This window comes from Pleurodeles waltl, chromosome 4_1 (genome assembly GCF_031143425.1).
Source record: "Pleurodeles waltl isolate 20211129_DDA chromosome 4_1, aPleWal1.hap1.20221129, whole genome shotgun sequence".
NCBI lineage: Eukaryota > Metazoa > Chordata > Amphibia > Caudata > Salamandridae > Pleurodeles > Pleurodeles waltl.
This window is the reverse complement of record NC_090442.1, coordinates 737,291,953-737,308,380: the sequence shown is the minus strand read 5'-3', so window position 1 is coordinate 737,308,380 and position 16,428 is coordinate 737,291,953. Positions and strand designations below refer to the sequence as shown.

The 16,428-nt window shown below is 41.6% G+C and overlaps 1 protein-coding gene across 2 annotated transcripts in view; it reads left to right on the top strand.

Annotated features, from left to right (window-relative positions):
- The window catches only part of KLHDC10 (kelch domain containing 10), a 114,345-nt gene that overhangs the window by 44,275 nt on the left and 53,642 nt on the right, over positions 1–16,428 (top strand). For both annotated transcript variants that reach the window (XM_069229336.1, XM_069229335.1), the window contains 5 exons: positions 5,657–5,811; positions 6,859–7,007; positions 7,838–7,922; positions 10,306–10,372; positions 16,362–16,409. In XM_069229336.1, coding sequence (XP_069085437.1) covers positions 5,657–5,811; positions 6,859–7,007; positions 7,838–7,922; positions 10,306–10,372; positions 16,362–16,409 — 504 coding nt within the window. The remainder of the gene's footprint in view (positions 1–5,656; positions 5,812–6,858; positions 7,008–7,837; positions 7,923–10,305; positions 10,373–16,361; positions 16,410–16,428) is intronic.

The window sequence follows — 16,428 nt, the reverse complement described above, 5'->3', positions numbered from 1 at the left end:
CAAAAGCAGCAAAGCATGAATATTAATTTCTTCAATTTAAAGGTGACAGTCCAAAGCATAACAGATCCCTTCATGAGACTGACGAACTTTGGCTACCATTCAACAGCAACAAAACCCTGTTTCTACCCTAACTTGCCTACGGGGATCTCAAGAAACATACCCACTTTGGCTTAAACTCTGTTTTTCAAGTTTTTGTACCTTTTAATTTCCTCCAGGAATCTCTTGGCACCTTGTGTGAAGAGCAAAACTTGCCACTGGTTGAGTTTTGCAGGATACTCGGGAGTCTGCAATGTCTCCGATTTCTGTATTTCAGTTTTCACCACAAGTAGGTCTGTACCTTGCTGTCTTTTGTTCTCAAACTGGGGAAATTAAAATGTGATTGTCTCTCTGCAAAAACCTCCTTGGTAACATCAGCTCACTTGATCATATATTTGCGTTCTGGGGACTTTGCTTGCATTGCAGTCCAATGAGATCCGCAAAATTGATGGACAGGCATGAAGTTTGAAAGTCTTCTGAACATCTTACACCTCAGCTGATATTGTCCTACAGCTGAAAACACATGCGTTTTAAAAGCAACCCGCTTGTCTTTGTGGCTTTGTTATAAACCAGGTAATTCCTCAAACAACCCAATAAATTGTGGTTTTAAGTGCCATAGTGAAACTTGCTAAGGAAGCATTAATAAATATCCCCATTGAAACTAAAAATTAAATTGGAACTGCTCCAGTAAGCAAAGGTTTGCAGCCTGTACCCCGCAGGACGTTACCACTCAGGTAAGTACAATGCTGGCTCATTTTTGGTACTTTTCCTCACTGTACTTTAATACCTTTTATGTATTTTTTTTTTTTGTTTTTTTTTGTTGCTACAAGTATTTTCTCTTTAAAAAGGGTGGGGGGGGGTGAAATCATTTAACAAAACAAAGGGATGGTTAAGTTGTGGGCTGAGGTAAAGGAATGTAAAGTGTGTTTAGGAGATGTAGAGGTCAGGGAAGGTAAGGGTTTTTAAGGGTTAGAGCAAGTACTCTTAAAGGGTTAAAGGAAGGTAAGGGGTTTTAAGGGTTCGATGAAGGGTAGTGGTAAAGGGAGGTTTAATGGTTTAAAACAAATTGTGTAAGTTGGTGTGGTTACTAACTCTTCCCCCACCCTCCCACCCCCTGCACTCCACCACAAAAAGGAAAAAAGGGGAGTTTCAAGGCATCCCCTTCCAAAATATTTTTTATATGTATATGTCAGAGTTTCACTTGGAAAATCACTTTTTGTTTTGCTAATAACATTGGCAGCGTTTGATGAATCTTTGCAAACCCCTCCCAAAAAAATGAATCCACCTCAGCTCCATCCTGGAAAGTGTTGTTGTGTTTCTTTTTTTTTGGATGATCTTTCAAGTGGGGACCTAGAAAATGCGGTGGTCCTAAAACGCATTTTCCCCATGCAATTTCCATAAGGAAAAATTGGACAATAGAGGAAAAGCACGACTGAACAGCTTTACACCAAACAAGGCAGAAAGTTAGCTGTGATCTAGATAGCTTGTTTTGTGGTATGGTGTAATTCTGCTCGGTTGTTCTAGAGAAATTAAGCTTCAGAGGTTAGTTACTTGTTGCTGCAGGAGTTTCGCTCAACCGCACTGGCAAATAAAGCAGTCTGATTGGCTGGACCTGCGAGAGAGTGTCCTTGTGTGCTGGGGCCAAGGTAGTGTTACCCTGACCCCCTTGCAGTTATAAGGGTGGGAGGGTACCTAAGGTGCCCCTTTCTCTCCAGGCTCCAGGGAGCCAATAGAAGGCAAAAAATGTCAACAACTGGTGCCAAACTAGAAGGCTTCAGTGGCATTTCTTCTTTTTTTTTTTTTTTTTTTTTTTTAACTCACACTAAGGTGGCCAAGTCTCTACTAGTAGACCCTATGCCTTGTGCAAAAGCCATCATGTGTAGCTTACTTCTAGAGATCAGTGCCCTTTGCCCTATTCCACACCATTTCTGGGTGGGCGATCCCTTCGGTGTAATCAGTGAGATGCGAGTGGCCAAACCCCTACAACATACAGCTTATACTTTGTACAGAAGCCTTTAACAGCGCCCCCTCCCTTTGTTTTATCTGTGTCAGGGACACCACCGTTAAAGGGATTCCTGGGTGTCCCCTAGGTATTGTTAATTTTATGATAACAGCCTTGTAGGATAATATAACAAGTTCTCCCTGAGAAATGGTTGAGTCCATCCTGGTTTTTAGGAACCAGGATAAGACCCGATGAAGAAGCATGCCACTAATAAAATGGGGTTGAGGGCCTTTTGTAACAAGGAAGGTTATATGGGGGTGAACTGCCCTTTGTGTCCGTTTCAAGTGATTGTTTGAGCATAAGTTGTAGGATACTATGTAGTGGAGCCCGCAGGCAGCGCACATGTGTGGTTGCTTTCTAAAACAAACCCAATACAAAAATCTCTATAAAAGGGTATTTTAGCCCACCCATTACTTACCATTCATTGCCATTAGTATCACTCTTCTATTTTGCCTTCTAATGTGGTAGTGCCTGTGGCCGTCGCACAAGATTCGGGGACCTCTTTGTAACCTAGGGGTCCCATATCAATATCAGCCTGATAACTCTGAGTCCGTGCTTTCCCCTCAGATTTCTGGGTTCAGTTTGGGGGCTATTGAGCCCAAGGGTGTACAAATCACTCTCTCATCCTTCCGAAGCTTGTTAAAATGAGTGCTATTGCATCTCCTAAAGGGTGCATGACAGTGAGACCTTTCTTGTACAGAACATTAGCAGCAAGCACTTTTATTAAGAAGGTCAGGTTATTAAATTACTAACCATGGCACAATGGCAACTTGGCTGGTACTGAAGGTGCCACTATCACGGCACCTTCAGTACCTGTGATAGTGGGCAAACTACTTCATACAACTTTTCTCTAAACTGCCAAAATTGGTGCCCGCTTACAACTGGGCAGACTGATAGTATTATGTGCCGAAGGTGAAAAGTATGCCTAATGACTTGGACATGCACCTGACCCGTTGCCTCGGTATCATCTTTGCCGCTGCTGTTGGAAAATGTATACAGACAACAGCACACAAAAGCTTCTCTAGTAGGACCCACCAGTTCCACCCATGGGACACCCCGCGCACTGCACGCACAACAATTTAAAGTTTGATGTCTTCTGTTCGGTCTGTTTTTGACGTTCATATAATCGTATTGCAGATTTACGTACACATATGGCAGACTGCATCGTCTCCTGGTGCTTAATTGAAAAGCGCTATGAACTAACATGCAGTACTTTTCTGCAAGCTCAGTGGTATACCAGTTATCTACTTCGGCAGCAGATATGTGCAACCTGTAAGTCACAGGGTTGCGTCGATGGGGCCAGTGTTGACTCTTCCCCACCTGATCACCCACTGATCGATTGTGTACCTCTGCTGCGCGATTGCTCTCGTGGGCTCTGAAGGCAGTCTATAGCAACAGGGGCACCTTGGAGGACTACTCTGCACCGCCCCTCTTCCACATTCTGTCAGCCCCCGAAAAGATCATAAATCCACTGCACAGGGTTTTCAATTTGCGGAGAGAAACATTTTGTATGTTGTATCACAGGTACTAGACACCCCACCCCCTAACTTTAAGTGAGACGTCCCTCAAAATGCACATATATGAATACAAACCCCCTAGTTTTTTTCCACTTGTCAGAGGCTGCTGGAAGTTCACATGTTTCACATTCATGTTTACGCCATGTAAGGTCAACTTGTTACTGCATTGTTTTTTAGGACTCAAAAATACATTTTCAGATCTCACCTTTAGGCAGCATAGGCACAACCTATTGCCTTTGCTTGTTTTTGTAAATGATAATGGCCAGGGAGACCATATTTTAAATCTATAAATTCTCTCCCCTTCTCAGTCACTTATGTTTTTCAGTGATTGGATCAATAGAAATGTCAGGACACAAAAGTTGCAGACAGTGGTCTGGAATAAATTACCTTGCAGTGCCTATTCCCATGGGGTCACTTCTAAGAACGACAGTAATTCGAGCTGGCATTAAAACAAAACAATTTAGACACACATGATCCCTAAATAGAGTGAAACGGGTCCTGTGTTGGCTGTGTTCCGGTTCAGGTAGGACACAGATTGCCATTTCATGCTGAACTGTTTCATGCTGAACTGTTCCCATTGAAGCAGGATCAAGACTGATTTGTATATGGCTAGGACCACAGAAACAAACTTAAAAAAAAAAAAACCTTCTTTGGAGTAAGAAGTACTGCAGTAGTGGAAAGCCAGTGCCATTGTGCATAAAAAGTTGCAACATGATCTGAATCCAAATGGATCTAGCTTTTAAAAAAATGTTACTGCTTGCCATCATATACCACTACTCTTGCTTCCATCCGTTGTGACGCCCTGATCTCCTTTTGTTGACAGTGAAGGACGTCTCCTGACAATCTTGCTGTTTTTACCAAGGTTTATGTATAGTAGTGGAGATACCAGTTTTGGGAGACTCGCACATATAACGCCTTTTCTGTAGGATGATCATCCTCATTAAATTCATATAGAACACCCACCGGAGAGCCAACACAGCAGAATCAAACTCTAGTGGAGGTCCTACTGCCACAGTGTTGCAATAAGAAGATGGATAAAAGAGATCAGAGCAGACAATGACAAAACTGTAGTTAACATTAAGTTATGTTTTACATTTAAAGAGCTCTTTTTGAAATAGCAGGCAGCTGTAACCTAAATCAGCAAACTTGTACCACCTGTTCAGAGAGCCTTGCATCCACTCAAGACTGATCTTTCAATTTCTGTGCTTACTGTCTAGGTATTTAGGCCCCAAAAACTTGAATTTGCCATTCAAACCCCCATAGAAATCTGCTCAAATACATGGCAAAATCCACATGCCGAGTTTATCGCAGTCTTGCTTCGAAGCTATCCTTAGATCTATCTTGACCCTATTTATTTGCTAGACGTGACTCCATTAGTTTACATTTTTGAGAAAATTGAAAATAACAATGGCATTTTAAGTAGTATCTGGATCTTTACATTTGCAAACCATCATTTTGAATCATTTAATTTTCTAAGACATGTTTTATTCCTGTTGGCTGCCCTCCTGGATAGACGCTGATTGTTTTTATACCTGAAAAAATCTAATTGATAAACGGGAACAATTGTTTTTGCTCAGTCGACCTTAATTGTTTTGAGGTCCTGAGGTCAAAAGTTGAAATGGGCTTTGTGGGGCAGGGATAAACACGTTTTACATGACACTATTGAGGTCATGGGCAGTGGATTTGGATTTGTGAAATATAGTTTGCAGCTCACTATGAACATAATGTCTATCAGCTGTTTTTTTTTGCCATATAGAGGGTTGGAAGACACACTTTTCAGATCTGTGTAAGCTACTTTAAGTTATCTATAGCATTTTTTTTTTTATATTGAAATTACTGTTTTTAAGTTTTCTCTTTTTGTAAAGCATTGCCACTAGGGTCCTAGCTAGATAGTGTTTAGGTTAGTTTGTAAAGACAGTAATGGAGAATCAGTGGTACAGACAAAATAACCTTACTTTAGTATTTAAATGTGAGGTGTTGTGACCTGTTGGAATAGGTCAAACTCCACAATTTAAAATTCAGAGCCATAGTTCTGTTTTGCTGTTGCCATTCTGACGGAATTGTGCCCTAACAATTCTTCTCCCTTTTTTTTTTTTTTTAGTTGTGCTACATGGCCATAACCTTGTGGTGTTTGGTGGCACTGGAATCCCATTTGGTGAGAGCAATGGCAATGATGTTCATGTCTGCAATGTGAAATACAAACGTTGGGCACTTCTTAGCTGTCGAGGCAAGAAGCCAAATCGCATTTATGGCCAGGTAAGTGCTGCTAGACTTAGGTTATAATTTCTAGAATGTTGTGTACACATGATTGCATGAACTATCTGAGTAATAGCAGTGTGTTCTATAATACCTCCAAATCAAGAGGTAGCAGTCCTGCGACGTGAAAATGCAGCCTTCTCACTGGAGTACCAATTTGATGTACTAAAACGCATACCCCCTCAAAAGCTTACTTGTAATTTTTCTGCTCTGATTCTTTCTTTTGACCTGTAGAATAGCACTATTGAAAGTATATCATCTTACTTTCATTTATTGATGCCTGTTTGGATTTTAGCAGATTTCTTTTTTTCTTGTTTCTGTTCTTGAACTGTCAACATTGTGCCAGGCTAGAGCTGTTTCAGCCTTTAGACTAGATTACCTGGTCCATGTTTGAGTATGATCCACCCACAGTGTGTCCAATGTCTCATTATTAACTGCATGAGGCATAGGTGCATACGTTGCTAATGGATAGAGCCATAATCGTATACCCTAATTTGCTTATGCCTTGCCCCCCTTTTTTGTGTCTGCCAGTTTCACTTTTACTTCTGGGTAAATGCTCTGTGGCTATAAAGAGGTACTGCGGTGGACTGTGGCTTTCCTGCCATATATATAGGCTCTAGTCTAGTTTCAGTTCTGGTGATGCTGTAGTTGATCTTCTTTTTCACTAGTCATTGGAAGAAAAGCTATTAGTGGGTCCAAAATGTCTTCCACAACCTTCTGTGTACTGGACTGTATAATGGTCTCTATTGTTCGGAGAATGTGGTGTACTGGCTTCTGATGAATGAATGCCACACTGTGTTGCAATCTTAACATAATTGAAATATAATAAGGGTATTTATTGTCTCCTAAACTTGCTGAAACAGTAACTAAAGTGTACCTTAGTCGAAAGTCTCCAAGATCAGTAAATTTATTTCCCCCTTTTTAATTAGCTTTCTCCACTGCACCAGTCTTCCTCAGGTCACTCTTAATTCATACCGAATGATGTTTTGTATTGGTACCAATACATTTTGTACTTGGGAGAACTATTCATGGATATTTATTTTCCAGGCAATGGCGATTATTGATGGCTTTCTGTATGTTTTTGGTGGAACGACTGGTTACACATACAGTACAGATTTGCACAGGTTAGACCTCCATACCAGGGAGTGGATTCAACTGAAACCAAACAACCCAAACACTGATCTGCCTGTTGAGAGGTATGTACAAGTTATTACTGCAGCATAGTATGGGGCTGTGGTTGTGTACTAAAGCAACCTGTGGTTTGTACATTCTCTTTATCCCACAAACTCCTTCCAACAAGTTTTACATAAAGTTTGCTGTGAACTGCAACAGACGGGCACCCTACAGTACATTGAATATCCAGCAATGACCCATTTGAACACTTGCTCATGGGAGTGTGTTAATAAAACACTTGGAGAGAAACTTGCTAAGACCTGGTTGTGTGTGAATCGGTTTTCTTCCTTTGGGTTGGGGGATTAAAAGATCCACCTATTACCATGGTAGTTTTTCTGCACCTGGTGCCAAGGATATTGATCAATATATTGTAAGGAAAGTATGTATAATGTATGGTAGATGTTTTCTTTAATGATGGGTTATTAACACATGTTTCATATTAGATGGGTCTGTACCAGAATTACGTGAAAGATTTGGGTTATCTCAAAGATTCCAGTGTGATCACAGATCTTTATAAAGCTCTAGAGAAGAAAAGCTCTGATGGCAAATGGTCTTAAGGAAGGATAGGAGTGTGAAGCTTATGGTACTCTAGTTAGAGGATACAAGGAATCCCCCTGAGGCCTATGTCTGTTACCCCCTTAAATGCTTATTGAGTGGGTCTGGTTGACCTAAAATGAACAAAACAAATACAATACTTGTTTGACAGGGCACCACCAAAGATGGTTGTTTTATGGTTGTAATTGCTGGATTCTGGTCTTTAATTGTGAGCATTTTAGTTGTAATAGGCAAGCGTCACTAATGATTGCAGCTCCTGCAGTGCTGCTTGGCTGATACATCTGTCTTGTACTTTCAGATACAGACATGAAATAGCACACGATGGTCACCGAATATATGTCCTAGGAGGTGGTACTGCTTGGATGGCGTATTCCTTGGACAAGGTAATGATGAGTATCCTGTAGACTTGAGTTAGAATTCTTCTGTCTGTTGTACAACTAAGATGTTGCCAGGCCTGCTATTTCAGTGTTTTTGAATGTGTGTGGGGTGTTTTTTTTTTTTTTTGTTTTTTAAAAAAAAAAAATTTTTTCATTTTATTTTATTAGAGCTGATTTCTTTCCCCAAGCAATCATGCCCACTGTGTTTGCATCTTCTACTCGTCTCCCGTTGTTTCATATATTCGCTCTATTGACTTCCATTTAAAAAAAAAAAAAAAAAACAACAACCCTTAACCGTTGTGCCAATTCAGACAAATCCCCTTTAGCAAGCTGGAACTTTATTTTTATTAATTCTTAGTTAGCCAATGTAGTAAAGGTTTCTCCATTCATTCTAACATTGTGCCTACATGCAGAGGTAAATGAAACTGTAGAGTATTCATTTAATTCTATAGCTAAACTTTGCTGTCTATATATTATATCACTATAACCATGAAAACTGCACTCTTCCTTTACTTGCCGATATGTTTAAGGCAAGTATGTGGTCTTATCTCTTTTTGTGGCAGATTCAATTTTTGCAAATGAAAAATGTGTTTGGGTTGCAAGGTTTTTATCATATTGGATTGAGGTGCTCTAAATTTGAGAAAGGATTTTGGCTTTATGTTGGGCAGTCCTCTACAGTCATCAACATAAGGAGTCCTGAGGGAATCTGGAGAAAGGGGTACTCTCCACTCACATAAATGTTAAAGGCTATAAACCCCTGCTTTTGTACATTCCACACCACATAATTGTTACCCTTGTGGTTTTGGATAATTGACACAGGGTGTATCTGACCAGCAAATGTCTAGCTTAATGATTATTCCATGTCCACTTGTTTGTAACTGTCAACTGCAGTGGAACTGTTATGGCAGGAGAACTCCATGCATGAGCAGCCAAAGTGCTTGGATATAATGGTGCTAATGACGAGGGTCTGTCCAACTAAACATCAGTTAGTCCAGTTCCGTTTGTAGTGATTCTTACAATTGTGATCGGAGCTATCTGATAAAACTATGTCACGTCCCTGCTCCTAAATGGGTCATCTGTAGATCAAGACAAACATTTTCTCTGTCTTGGGCATCGTAGGACAGCTCTGAGCAATGATGGCTCTGTTTTCCAGACCATTGCAGGAGAGCGCAGAGGATTTGACTTAGAAAAACTCATAGGAGTTCTGACGCCCATCTTCACCTGGGGAGACCCTGCAGGTGAGATTAGCAGCAGTGGTAGAGCCTCCCAGTGGTTCATCAATTTTGAATTGAACGATATGAGAGAGAGTCGCCACCGAAAATCTCATGCCATTTGGAAGAATTGTGGGAGCTAGGATAGCTGTGGTCACTAGTTGTCTGTATCCACCCACTCCTGTCACTGCACCCTTGTTTGGCCCTGATCAAGTTGGTAATTCCTAAGGAAAGAATAACCTTCGACCTTTGGTGTGAGAAGGACACCTAAACCCACCATCCTCCCTGCCCTATCCCCACTTCTGGAGGCCATCAGTTAAGAGCCCTCAGCTTGGGCCAAGTGTTGCATGGGAATTCCAAATGAGATGAGTCTGCTGATGAGAAGCTGTTATTTTCAACAGGCTGTTTCTTCTTCTTCTTCTTCTTCTTCTTAATTGGTGCGACCCTGCAGCTGTGACCGTAGCAAGGGGTTCAGCCACAGTGAGAGGAGGGGCAGCAACAACATTTGTGCAGTGTGTTGGTAGCAGTTTCATCCCCCAGCACAGAGATGAAAATAGTATTGAAAGAGGATTAACTGGGAGAATCTGTCCAGCCACAGGCACACACTAGTTCAGTCAATCACCACACAATGCCTCCCAGACTGCAAGCCTTTTCACAGATGGTTTCTTTCAGTTGTTCTGTTGGCTATTAAATATTTTCTTCAAAGAAGCATGGCACTCTAGAACATCAAACGTACGTTAAGTACAAGCTGTTGTTAAAACTACATGCTTAGTCCTTATATCCCCAGTAACGTTACACCTGACCATGTACATCTCCAAAAAAGAATCCAAGATTGGGTAAGTTGGATTTATGTAGCACAGCCTGAAAACTTCAGAGGTTTGGTACCCAGTCAGTTAGAGACGCTACATTAGTGTAAAGAACGTCTTTGTCTAATCATGGAAATCTGTATATGAGAAAATGTATGTATGATGCCAATGCTAAGACATCATTGCAGAGATCTAGCTTCCTCAGGTCGCTAATCTAAATCCACAGTAAACACTAATGTAACTATGTGATGCTATGATTGCAAACTAAAGTAGCACATATTTAGTGGCATTACCATTTAATTAAGTGTTTTCTGATGCTGAGCTTCATTATTGCCTGTATGCCATTCTGAAGTGTTGTCTTTATGTCTACAGATTCATGCCTATAACCTTGAAACAAATGCCTGGGAGGATATTGCTACAAAACCTCACAATAAGATAGGTAAACTTTTGCTTTGCCTGGATTTTACTGTGAACGAATGACCAATCCAGCATCCTGTAATTAAGATAAAAATAGTCTTGCTGGCAGTTCTGCTTCCTGCTCCATAGGTACCTTTTGTGTTGTGAGGTAATGTTCCTCTTTTCTGTGCACACTGTATCGGTCCAAATATTTCTGGATTTTTTTTTTTTTCTGTACACCTACTTACTAGGACTTGTGCCATATACCGAATTTAACACTTACAAGACCTTTACCAGGTCAAGTAGTAGGGACTCATCCAGGGTCAGTTTGAGCAAACCTAGGTTGTTTTTCTCCAGAACCTACCTTGAGATGAAGTTGGCATTGGCAACAAAAATAGACACACAGTTTACCAGGCCAGTTCCCCTGTGTGCCAATGGTGATCCAACCCACAGTCTCTTGTGCTTCATTACACAAAAGGCAGAGCATGACAGGATGTGAGGTGTGGAGGATTCAGCAACCCAATACTCACAAAGGCTTAACTTCCTCTCCTTTTTATTCCCTCTCACCCCCTCCAACGCCAACTTACTATTACCACCCCGAGCATCAGGCCTTGAATTGTATAGCTGTTAGTGTGTGCAGGGGGAGTTGTGCATGTGAACTACTTAGCAACTGTTAAATAAAAACATTGGGAAGCCCCAACGGTGATTCATGCAAAATAGCAGGCAGCCAAGTAAAGTATCAGTAGACGATTGTCATTACATCTGGCCAGGGTTCTCGCTAGAAAGTGGTCTGTTGGAGCAGTGCGCTGAAAACATGGTACGTTCACTCTAGTGTCTACATACTTTTTCTCCTAATACAAGTTCATGCAGTGGGATCATGTGGCAGCAATTCCTTTCAGCAGAAACGGATCTTTAATCCAAGGGAGCACAGGATGTCCTTGAAGGGAATATATCATTGATCTCTATAAATACTAACTATTGTTCTCACAGACCACCTGTGTCCCTTGCCAGGTTTGAAAACTAAGTTACGCTTACTGAAAAATTGTAGTGGACAACATGAGGCGTCATTGATCCCGGGCCTACAATGACCCTGTATAGTTGACTAATGTAATGCTGTGTGAATCTTTGAAACGGAAGATAACATTTATAGTTGGTGTTAGTTGAAGGCATACTTTTTTTACGCTTGCTAACTTAAGGATGATGGTTGAAGTAATCCTGATGAGAATAATAAGGAGATGGGGAGATTGTGTTCTTTTGAGGTCTTGCAAATCCCCACTAGCACATACCTTTGCCACTTCATGACATCCCACAATAGTGATCCGGTATCTGATGATAATAACAAAGTCCATCCCAGCAAATCTCCCCACTATATCCCCCTCCAACCTATCCCTGCTAGAGACCATAAACTTTAAACAGAAAATCTCCATATGGACAACTCATTAAAGTAACCAGCTAAGTGGACTACAGTCATAAATATCATAAAGGATATTCAGAGCTGTTTGAAGATGCTAGCTTAGTAAAAACCCATAAACTGTGTGCTTGTCTGACGCACTTCTTCATCCATCAGACTGCTAATCGCTGCTTCCCATACCCCACTTCGCTTGGTGGTTATCACGCACAACATTGAGGGCCCTTCCCACCTACTAAAAAATACGAAGTCAACACCCTTACAACCACATGTCCTAAATGATATAACATGCTGCCCAACTAGACAAGTGCTTCAGCACCCCACATCGGAATACTTACTGCTATATAAATGTTGAAATACAGTACAATGCTTGCAGTCTCATCTTCCTAGTCACTCCTCTGGGAAGGCCTGCATCTCTCTTCCCAGCTTCTCAGAGAAGGTCAACGCTGACTAGCGGTCACTGAATGTGTGGTTCGCCACCCACAGTAACCTTTCAGCACACTGGGTAGGGCATTATATTTGAAATGTTCATTTAGTGGAGTTTCTTTGTAGCCCCCATGAATGCTGTATGTGCCTTCTAAACCGAAAGCATGAAATCCAGTAAGCGATGTAGATGATCCAGAGTAACCCAGGTTGCATTTGCATTTGCATGTGCCAGTTTTAGGGCTGTATCAAGATTGCTATAATTAACCATGCAGGCAATTGATCTTGGTAGGGCACCTAGCACTAGCCTAGGCACCAGTGATTGGTATTCTCCCTCCATAATGAAAACCAACAAGAAACCGTGGCTTTATCAAATCTTTGTGGGCAAGATTTCAGCAGAAGACTCATTGTTACCTATGCATGTCAGTTCTGGCGTCCCTGTCATCCTGCAATTGTTGTCTTGATCTCACCTCTTAATCTTCATTCTTGGTCTAGATAGCATTGTGAATTTCTCCATTGTGCACATACATGTTCTCCTCTGACTGAAATCTGCTGTTCCTCAATGTCCAGCCTGGTGGCATATTTGTCTAGGTTCCCTGTTGGATGATCCATGCAAAGTGAGCAACAATATATCTATCTTGCCAACTTTGACACTAATGCTTCTGTTTATGTCCTAACGAATGACTCAATCAGTTGGTTCATGGATGAGTGGAGATGCCTTTGCATCTAGGGATCCCAAATGGGCAATGTGCCCCAGGCTTCCAGGGTCAACTGTAGTTGTGTTGCCTTATGATCAGCCTTCCCCATCTTATATTCCCAGTCAACGCCGCACTCCTAGCAGAAAGGCTGAACTAGTGGGCACCAGCAGCAACCTATAGAATAGTCCCATTTTCAATATTGGGGTAGGGTGAACAACCCTCCCAGTGTGTTTCTCATGAGCACAGCAGATTCAAATTAGTTTCTTGTTCCTCTTTCTTGTTCCCCTCCGAGCCCCCTGTGATTCACACAGCTTCCCTCTTTGTTTCTATAACCTCTCTTGGCATATTTTGATAGGGTTTGTGTGACCCTCTCCTTCAGGTTTATCTGTTCGCATAAGTGCCTTCTGAGGATAAGCTAGGACAAGTATGCAAAACCACCACTAGCCTCTATTTGTTCCATTTTATTATGCTGTAGTGGAAGGCGGTTAGTACAGCAGAGAGGCTTTAGAGGAATGAGAGCATGGTGTTGGGAGTCCTGTAGGTGTTGTTAGCAGCTAGGTGTCAGGAGTTCCTCGGCAAACCTTTCTGCAGTAACATTTCTTTGAAGCTAATCTCAGCCTCTATTTTCATAGTTCTCAATGTTGAGACGGTTAATATAGGATGCAAGTAGCAGATAAGCCTGGGTCAATCAATAAATCAATCGGGATTTATAAAGCGCGGCTAATCACCCGATAGGGCATCCCGAGGCTTACTCAAACAGCCAGGTCTTGTGGGCCGTTTGGAATTCTGGAAGTGAGGTGATGGCCTGCAGGTGTGTGGAGAGGTTATTCCAGGTTTTTGCTGTAACATGAGAGGAGCGTCCTCCACTTCTGCTTCGGTAGATGCAGGAAGGATGGGTCAGTGAAAGGGAGGCAGAGCGTAGTTCTCAACAGTTGGTGGAAGTTCAGGCGGTGGTTAATGTACGCAGGTCCTTGGTTGTGTAGAGCCTTGTGTGACCTAGGTCTTCCTGCCACAGGAGATCTGTTTCTTTAAGATGGCCCAAATGGGGTTTGGGGGGAGGGGTGAGAAGGTTGCGGTGCTTTCACACCACTAGCACCTGTGATCTTGCCAATGCCCATTTAGCACCACCACAGTGTGTATTACATAAGGGGCCAAACAACCACACAGGGTCACTTTTGACGATAGAGACCAGGTTGTATTGATCCTTAAAGCAAAATGGGTCCTCCCCAAAAGAATCTAGATGTTGTGAAATGGTTGTACCAAGATATAGAGGTTTTCAAACAGATTGCATGTCAGCTGATTGAACCAATGATTTATAATCAAAATTGGGATTCTTGCTAGGGATGAACAATTAATAGGGAAATTGAATTTGCTGGATGCATGAACAGATTAGGAGCAGCAGTGGATCTAAAGATCAAAGAAGGTTTACATATTTGGCACGCAATCCATTGCTGACCTGTGTCTGGGAAAACTTGGCTGTCATTGGTTGAGACTGGAGTTAATATCTCAAGAAAAATCTTAGCAACCAGATTAATCATAGTAAAGGCTTAGTACATAGAGACCAAAATTGCATTATACAAGGCAGAAGAACAGCATAGAATATAAGGCACCTAGCACATGTGATAGGAGAAACTAAGACTACACATGAAGAGATGGCCCTAGTCATTAGACTTTGAGAAGGCTTGGTATACGGTGTCATGGTAATACTTGTTTGCAGTCTTAAAAACAATGCATTTTTGCACCCGCTGCATAAAAATTATCTGAATACTTGGGAGAGTACGAACAAGGTGTTACCCTGCAACACACTTCCTCACACCCCTTCCCCAAATGCCCCCACCCCACCAGCCCGTTACCTCCTAACGTACAGGGCAGTGGCACTATTGACGGAGACTTTAAGACAGACTATGACTGACTGGGCAATGGAGACATCTAAGCAACAGCATATAGTCTCAATAAATGCAGATGACCTGCTGGTGAATTACAGTCCAGCAGAGTTGGAAGGGCTGCTGATGCAAGAACTGGAAAAAATCAGTAAACCGAGCTATGTATGAACAAGCAAAAATCAGTATTTTCTTTTTTTTTTTTTTCTTTTTTTTCCCCACTGTGGCGCTGAAGCTGGCTCTGAGAAACTGATTGCTGAAGGCAGAAATTCAGTGGAAACTGGATTCTTTTAGGTATCTGGGACTCATGGTGACACAAACAGAAATAAGATGGAATAGACTAAAGTCAAACATGCTGCTCAGGCGCATCAATAAATCCATAACACGCTGAGGACTTTTTCCATTTATACCTGTGTTAATGTGGTGGTTTTGAAAAGCAGGACTGGTTTGGAGAATGGGCAATTGTTGGGTTTTAGGGATGGCAAAAGATGGATGCTTTATTAAAATGAATCATTGGTGATATTTCGGCATCAATTTTGCCTTTTGCCACAGTGGTTTTATGTTGCTGTGGTGAGGCAAATTCCTATTTGGAGATGAGTCTTGCCTGGGGATATTAAAAAACTGGTTTAGTACCTTTGATCACTGAGTTGTATGGTATGTGTTCTTTGGAACATATAGTCTGTTTTATTTACCTAGATTACTTAATGTAAGTGGATCCCTGGTACAGAGGCAAATAATAAAGCAGAGGAACTGATATGGTTTAGTCCTCTAGTGCTTCCATTCGTTGTTGGAAGATATCCTACATTTCCAAATACTAATGAGTAGAGGGCACTTTGCCTAGTTATAGAAAAGGCAGCTTTATTCATTTTTGAGTGGTGTTGATGGATTGGAATAAGGTGTATAGCAGTAACCAAGACTTGTAGGACTGATGCACAAATCTGACTGTTCCAGTCAAGATGCTTCTCTGACCCATGTAGGCTGTTGACATCCTCTTCATCCTAATTTGTAATGTGCCTCTGCTTGTTGGAAATTGAGAAACTGGAAGTAGGAGTAAGATGCTATTATATATTAAAAGTGCAACTTCTCAGACTGCTCTTGCGTCCCGATTCTCAGCTGCTTCCATCCTTGGTGTTTCACCTGATGGTCAGACGTAGTGGGGCAGAAGGGTGAAGTTCAAATGTGACTTCCTCAGGTCCATGACCTGTGGGAGAGTTGCATGTGTCTTTAATTTTACTGTTTTGTTTTAGTAGTTGTTGGTACTGGTGCCTTAGTGGCTGTAATCTGTTACAACTGTCAACGGTGGTGGCCTAGAACAAATACATTACAGCAGCAAAATGTTTTAATCGCAAAGCAAGTACACAAAAGTAGAGAATACTCGCTTGAGAACTAGCGTGACAGGTAAGTATCTTTCTGTGTTGACTTGTCATAAGAGGGTTAGATGGTATTAAGGCAGTGTTCTTTCATGTAGGACCATTGATGTATTTGCACGCTGGACAGCTTGTACAATGTTTCTGTTTATTTTCTTCCCTCTAGAGATGACTTTTCTTTTATCATATCCATAGGAACTTTTGAGCCACTCACCCCTTGATGTGTTGTTTTTGATTGCATGATTGTCTTTTGCAGGTTTCCCTGCAGCTAGAAGATGCCACAGTTCTGTACAAATAAAAAGCGGTAAGGATTGGAAAGGATT